This window comes from Suricata suricatta, chromosome 12, assembly GCF_006229205.1.
Source record: "Suricata suricatta isolate VVHF042 chromosome 12, meerkat_22Aug2017_6uvM2_HiC, whole genome shotgun sequence".
NCBI classification, from domain to species: domain Eukaryota; kingdom Metazoa; phylum Chordata; class Mammalia; order Carnivora; family Herpestidae; genus Suricata; species Suricata suricatta.
Genome location: NC_043711.1, coordinates 843862 through 850209, shown reverse-complemented (window position 1 = coordinate 850209; position 6348 = coordinate 843862). Strand labels below are relative to the sequence as shown.

Genomic DNA, 6348 nt, shown 5'->3' with positions numbered 1-6348 from the left:
CGTCGCTCGCCCCGGGGAGGGGGCCGCCCCAGCCCACCCCAGGCCACCCCAGCCCCCGCCGGACGCCGGGCCCTGGCCACGCCCCGCGTATGGGCTCCGGGCCTCAGTGGCCGCCTGTGCGTGCGCCTTTGTCCTGCTGCGGGCGGCGCGAGAAAGTTGGGCGCAGCCCGCGCTCCTCCCCGCCGCTGCCTTTGTCTGGACGCCCCCAGCCCGGTCAAGCCCCTCTGTGCAGCGCCTCTGCCCAGGCCCTCGGCCGCTAGCGGTGGCATCCCGAGGACCAGGGGGCCAGGCCGGGCTGGGCCGTGGGAGCTCCACTCCCAAAGTGGGCCTGAGGCGGGGCTCCCTGGGGCTAGAGGGTGGCTTGGGGGCGGGGCGGGGGGGGGTGCTCTGGCCGAATCAAGACAGAAGTTGGGCATACAAAGGGGGTATACATCCCACTTGCTAGCTTGGGGGCCATCTGGCGGTGGGGAGCTGGAGCACGGATGAGGATCCCCACCCTGCTATCAGCCCCAAGTCAGGGATTCGGAGACCTGCTTAAGGACCATCTGTAAAAGCCGTTGTGGGGTCCAACCTCCTAGGCCTCCGCTGGCAGCCCAGCGGCAGCAGGCCCGGGGTGCGGGGTCCCGCAAGCGGCTTCGTCAGAGTCCCTGCGGCCGCCCCATTGTTCTCTTTGTTAGAGAGCCGGTCTGAGATTTGCAGGGTGACATCAGGCCGGCGGCCGCTCATTGGCCCTGGAGCTGCGGGCGGGCGGGCGATGCTCCTCCGGACACACGCCCACCCACCCTTTTAGCCAGCTGCCCGCAGCGCCAGCTCCCTCCTGCCTCCTGCCTGCACCCCTGTGTGCCCCGCCAGCTGCTTGGAGGCCAGGTTCTAGAACGTGGGGTGGGGTCTGGGCGGGGTTTGAGGAGGAGCTGCCGGACACTCTGGATGGCCTTTGAGCGCTCAGTAACAGAAGCCAGAGGAGGGGGTAGGGCGCTTGAATTGCAAGGTGACTTGTCACTTTGGCACAGGGGGCAGAGGACCACAGGGATGCCCCAGGCAGGATACTGCCCTCTCGGAGTTCCGGGTGTGAGGGGTGGTTTGGCCAGTTAGTCCTCTTGCTTTGTGTGCATGTGTGGGGTCTGGGGGAGGGATGGGAGCTGGGGGAGGGGAGTGTGGGGCCTGTGGGGGGACAGAGCTGGGGGAGAGGAGTGTGGGGCCTGGGAGGGACGGAGCTGGGGGAGGGGCGGGGACCCAGGATTAGGCACAACAGGACCCCAGCCTGATGCTTCCCACCGCCACCCTACTGCAGCCCTGTCCCAGCCCCGGGTCGTCACACCTGTCCTGGGAGGTGTGACCAGACGTCTGCGGTGCTGGGAATGTGCAGCTGCCTGTGCGGCGGGTGGGGGCGCCTGGGAAACTGAGCTGGGGGCTGTTGTCCAGAATCTCGAGGCTGCTCTGCTGGCTGGGGAAGCACGAGGGCGTGTCCCCCGTGAATGGCGTGTCCCCCGTGAATGGCGTGTCCTGGCACCCGGGGTCCTTCCGAAGAGGCCGAGCCCACACCAGTGTTGGTGGGGGTCAAGCAGAGGGCATCTGAGCCTATGCCTTTGGTTCTGGAGGACTAAGCTTGGGGTGTCAGCCCCAACCCCGACACCCTGGGTGGCGTTTTGGCACCCATTTACTGGGTGTCCGTTCGGAGGCTTGTTGGTGGCAGATAGCAAGGCAGGCTCTGCGGGGTGCAGACTGGGGAGGCCCAGTGACCCGAGGCGGATGCGACTCTGTGCTGGGGGACAGTACCACCCTTGGGGGCTTTGTGACAGTTCCCAAGGAAGAGCGAGCTTTGGGGTTTTATGTTTTATTTAGAGATCGAGAAAGAGAGAGAGCTGAGCAGGGGAGGGCAGAGAGAGAAGCCTCAGCACAGAGCTCCTTGTGGGGCTTGAACTCATGGCCCTTGAGGTCATGACCCGGAGGTCATGCAAGAGGGCTGTGAGTGCAGCCCCAGCGGGCGGGCGTAGGTCCTGTAAGCGGGAGGCGGGGACTCGGGGAGGGAGCATCAGTTCTGGGGCCACTGGGCCCCTTGGTCAGACCTTGAATGTCCCACCTCTTGGACCATTTGTGACTCCCGTCTTCTGTGGCCCAGTGGTCACGCACAGCCCGGAGGACTCTTGGTGTCCCGTCCTACCGCCTGCCTCCCTCCGCTCCCCCATCAGCTCCCCACCTTGTGGGGACACACAGTCCGTACCTGGGAGTGTTGCGGCCCCCCGGCGCGGCTCTGCACCCTCCGTCAAGCCCCCGGCGGCCAGGCAGGGTCGCAGAGTCACACCGACTCTCGCTTGCTGTTCTCTGGGCTTTTTCAAGCCTAGAATGGGCTCTGCACCCTGTGGGGTCAGGGCAGGTGGTCACAAAGTCTGAGAGTTCACGCTCCTCCCCGCACCCACGAGGTGCCCTGCCTAGGAGCCCCGCCCGCCTCAGGAGATCCCCGAGGGGGCCCCCTGCAGCTGAGGGTCATGGGGGGCAGAGACACGGGCCAGAGCCGGGCCGGCAGAGCTGGGATTTGAGCCTCAGTCCCGTCAGCCCGTCCTGCACTGCAGGGAACAGAGGTGGCCCGGGAGAGGACTCCACCTTCCAAACTCCAGGCTTGGGGGGAGATGAGCCCATTTTACAGACAGGAAAAACGGAGACTCCAACAAGAGTCAGGGTGGTCTGCCTCCAGCCAGTCAGCAAAGGTCACCAGGGGGGCTGGTGCCCGCTTGCCCTAGTTGTGACCTAGGGCCTGGCCCTCCTGAGAGCCTCCTTGCTGGGTGTGTGCCTGTGGGGCAGCGCACGGGGCTCAGGAATGGGCGAATGATACCAGAGACGGGCTGGTGCTCAGCCGCCCTGGGCCCTTCTGTGTCTCCCGGCGTCAGCCTGGGGACCATGCTCTCCGGCTGTTCCCCACCCCCCCCCTCCCCGTGGGGGGAAACCCGCACCGCCCACTGCTCTCCCTGCGAACCAGGCCCCAGCACCGCGGGCTCGGGGCTCCTCCCAACACCTGGGGTTCCTGCATGTCCTCTGTGGGGTGCAGAGAGAAGGGGGTCCCCTGGATCTGGGTTGGGGCTTCCTTGTGTTGGTGAGCATAGACCTTCCCTGCTGTGCCTTAATCACTCGGGTGCCCCCCCCCCCGCACCACCCACTGTGATACAGCCTCCCCAGGACCCCCGCCCGTCTGGGCCCTGCCGTGGGGACAGCACTGCACCGGGTGATGATCGTGGTGAGGATGTGCCCAGCCCTGCCCTGCTTCTCTGCCCGCTCCGCCCCGCCTTGGCCGGGAACCCTCCCCTGGCGCGTGGCCTCTTTGCAGGGGCCTGCCCGTCTGCTCCCCCTCACTGCCTTGAGGTTTTGTTGATAAGTGTGGCCCGTGGTCTCTGTGCGGGTCCCTGGGGGCAGCACGCAGGTGGCCAGGACCCCAGAATGAAGTCACGTGAGTGACAGGACCTGCCTCCGCACCCCAGTTTGAGGGGAGGCTCCAGCTGCAGTGAGGTGCTCAGGCGGGCAGAGCCAGCTCTGGGGCGGTCACCCCCACCCCAGGCGTGCCTGCCAGAGGTGGCTTCCTGGTGGCAGGGCCCCGGAATCTGCATTTCAGCCTGGCACCAGCGGTGAGGTCCGGGCGGGAGGCCTGGCTCCTGCCTCGCTGCCTTACACCCCCCAGGGCGGGAAGGTGGCCTCGATTTCCCAGACCTGGCGGTCCCACCGCCCCCTCACACTCTGCCACCTGGGGGCTTGGCTCAAATGGTGTCCCAGTGGAAATGCCTCTTGGCTGCTGGCGGCGCCCAGGGCTTCCCTTAGGGACGGGACGGGGCGGCTCTGTGATGCACCCGGGGCTGCCTCTGCACCCCGGTTTCCTCCCCCGCCCCTCCTCCCTGGGGTGCTGGGGTGCACACTCTGGTGAAGGCATGACCCCCTGCCAGCTGGCCTTTGGGATGCCTGACGGCTGGGCACCGCCCGGGGCCACCTGTCAGCCCCAGACCCATGAGGCCGAGGCCGCATCTGTCCGTGCCCTTCTCTTACTGGTGAGCAAACAGGCACGGTCCTTGGGCGGCCGGTGCGACCCCCGGGCCTGATCCTCACTGTCCACCAGCCCGGGGAGCTTGGGAAGTCAACTGAGCAGTGCGTGGTGGAATCCTGGTGCAGTCAGTGTGGGCTTCCTGGGAGAAGGGGCGCGGGGCGGAGACTGGGTGCAGAGAAGGGGGTGCAGGCCCGCGCACTGAGGACACCCCTGAGGACGGTAAAGGCCGTGTGGGGGCAGGGAGGCCAGCGCGGGTGGAGCTCCCGGAGGGGTCGGGACGGGACTGACGGGTGATTTGAAAGCTTACCTGCCTGCTGCCACGTGGGAAGGGGACCATCTGGGCAGAAGTGGAGGCAGGTCTGGGTCAGGGTGGGTTTTGGGGGGATGATGCCGGTGATGCTGTGAGCCGCTGAGGGGAGGACACGGGGGCTGGGGGCCCAGGACCCAGGGATGGGCTACGAGCGGCCTTGGCCCACCCTCCACCCTCCCCGGGAGGTTTCTGACCCCAGTTCACTTGGCTCCGTTTTTGCTCAAAGCCGTGGACAGGGACTGCTGTCCTTGGGCTCGGGGTGGGACTGCCCCCGGGACCCCCCCTGCCACCTCCCAGAGTCCCCTTACCGGAGCAGTCCCCCCGCCCCCTGCACATCTTTGATTCCTTCCATGCAGGCGCTCTGGTCCCGCCCACTTTTGTTAGCTTCCACCTGGGAAGGTAACATCGTTATCTCTCACGGGCCACCCTCTGTGTGACACAGTATCCCTATCCCTCTGACCCTGCTGGGCCCAGAGCTTGGGACGGGGGAGGGGCGCCCAGACTCTGGAGGTCTCAGAAGGCCCTCGGGGTGGAGGTGGGCAGGCACCCCCTTCACGCACTGCACCCCTCACTGCGCCCTGCACGCAGATGCCCCCATGCCTTCCACAGGGGGAGACCCCCAGCCCGGCCTACGACAGCACAGTGCTGTCCGTGAGCGTCCCCTAGGGCCGGGACCACGAGGCCTTTGGGACTGACCTGAGTGAGACCTGTGCTTCTCCCAGTGGGCGCCTGGACTGCCACACCCATCGGGAGGGACTTGCCGTTGGGGGGTGTGGTCTGCGTTAGTGTCCTGGGAGCGACAGAACAGGCTGGACAGCCTGACTCGGTAGCGCCCCCCGCAGTCCCGGCGGGAGGGAGCACGGCGGCAGGGTGTGGACTGACCACTCCCTCCAGGAGCTGGGGGGCCGCCTCGCCTGAACTTGCTCACCCGGCTCCTGGTGTGGCCGCTGGTCCCCTGCGTCCCCGCCTGTGGCTGCCTCGTCCCCATCGCTGTCCTTTCGTCCTTCTTATAAGAACACTGGTTCCTGGATTCGGGGCCACCTCTACTCCCGTAGGCCTCCCATTAACTAATTACACCTGCAAACGTTTTCAAATCCAGTCCTGTCCACAAGTGCCAGGTGGTCATGAATTTCGAGGGGCGCTTCAGCCCACAGTGGGGTCCTGCTTGCCTTCTAGCCACGCCCACCACCACCTCCCAGCCTCGGACCGGAGGGGAAACTGAGATGTGTGTCTGAGGATAAAGCCCAGTGGAGGGGCAGCCGGGTGGGGGCTCCCAGCCCTGCCGGAGGCTGCCCCGCCCCCCACAGCTGCTACTCCGAGGGCTGCCCTGGGGAGGGGTCCCCATCCTTACCGTGTCTCCCCGCCCCCACCCCCAGGGTGCAAGATCAAGGCTCTGCGGGCTAAGACGAATACCTACATCAAGACGCCAGTACGAGGGGAGGAGCCGGTCTTCATCGTGACCGGCCGGAAGGAGGACGTGGAGATGGCCAAACGCGAGATCCTGTCCGCCGCCGAGCACTTCTCCGTGATCCGCGCCACGCGCAGCAAGGCCGGCGGGCTGCCGGGCGCCGCGCAGGGCCCGCCCCACCTGCCGGGACAGACCACCATCCAGGTGCGCGTGCCCTACCGCGTGGTGGGGCTGGTGGTGGGGCCCAAGGGCGCCACCATCAAGCGCATCCAGCAGCGGACGCACACCTACATCGTGACGCCCGGGCGCGACAAGGAGCCTGTGTTCGCGGTGACGGGCATGCCCGAGAACGTGGACCGAGCGCGCGAAGAGATCGAGGCGCACATCACGCTGCGAACCGGCGCCTTCACCGACGCGGGCCCCGACAGTGACTTCCATGCCAACGGCACCGACGTGTGTCTGGACCTGCTCGGGACGGCCGCCGGCCTCTGGGCCAAGGCCCCCAACCCCGGGCGGAGGCCTCCGGCGCCCACAGCTGGTCTCCGCGGGGACACGGCCCTGGGGGCCCCCGAGGTCTTCTATGCGGGGGCCCGCGGGGGGCCCCCA

General features: G+C 67.2%; 1 protein-coding gene across 1 annotated transcript in view; it reads left to right on the top strand.

The window, feature by feature from the left end:
- The window catches only part of MEX3D (mex-3 RNA binding family member D), a 16434-nt gene that overhangs the window by 8955 nt on the left and 1131 nt on the right, over positions 1–6348 (top strand). The window contains exons 4-6 of the mRNA XM_029916357.1: positions 579–637; positions 791–988; positions 5711–6343. Of these exons, the coding sequence (XP_029772217.1) occupies positions 579–637; positions 791–988; positions 5711–6343 (890 nt within the window). The remainder of the gene's footprint in view (positions 1–578; positions 638–790; positions 989–5710; positions 6344–6348) is intronic.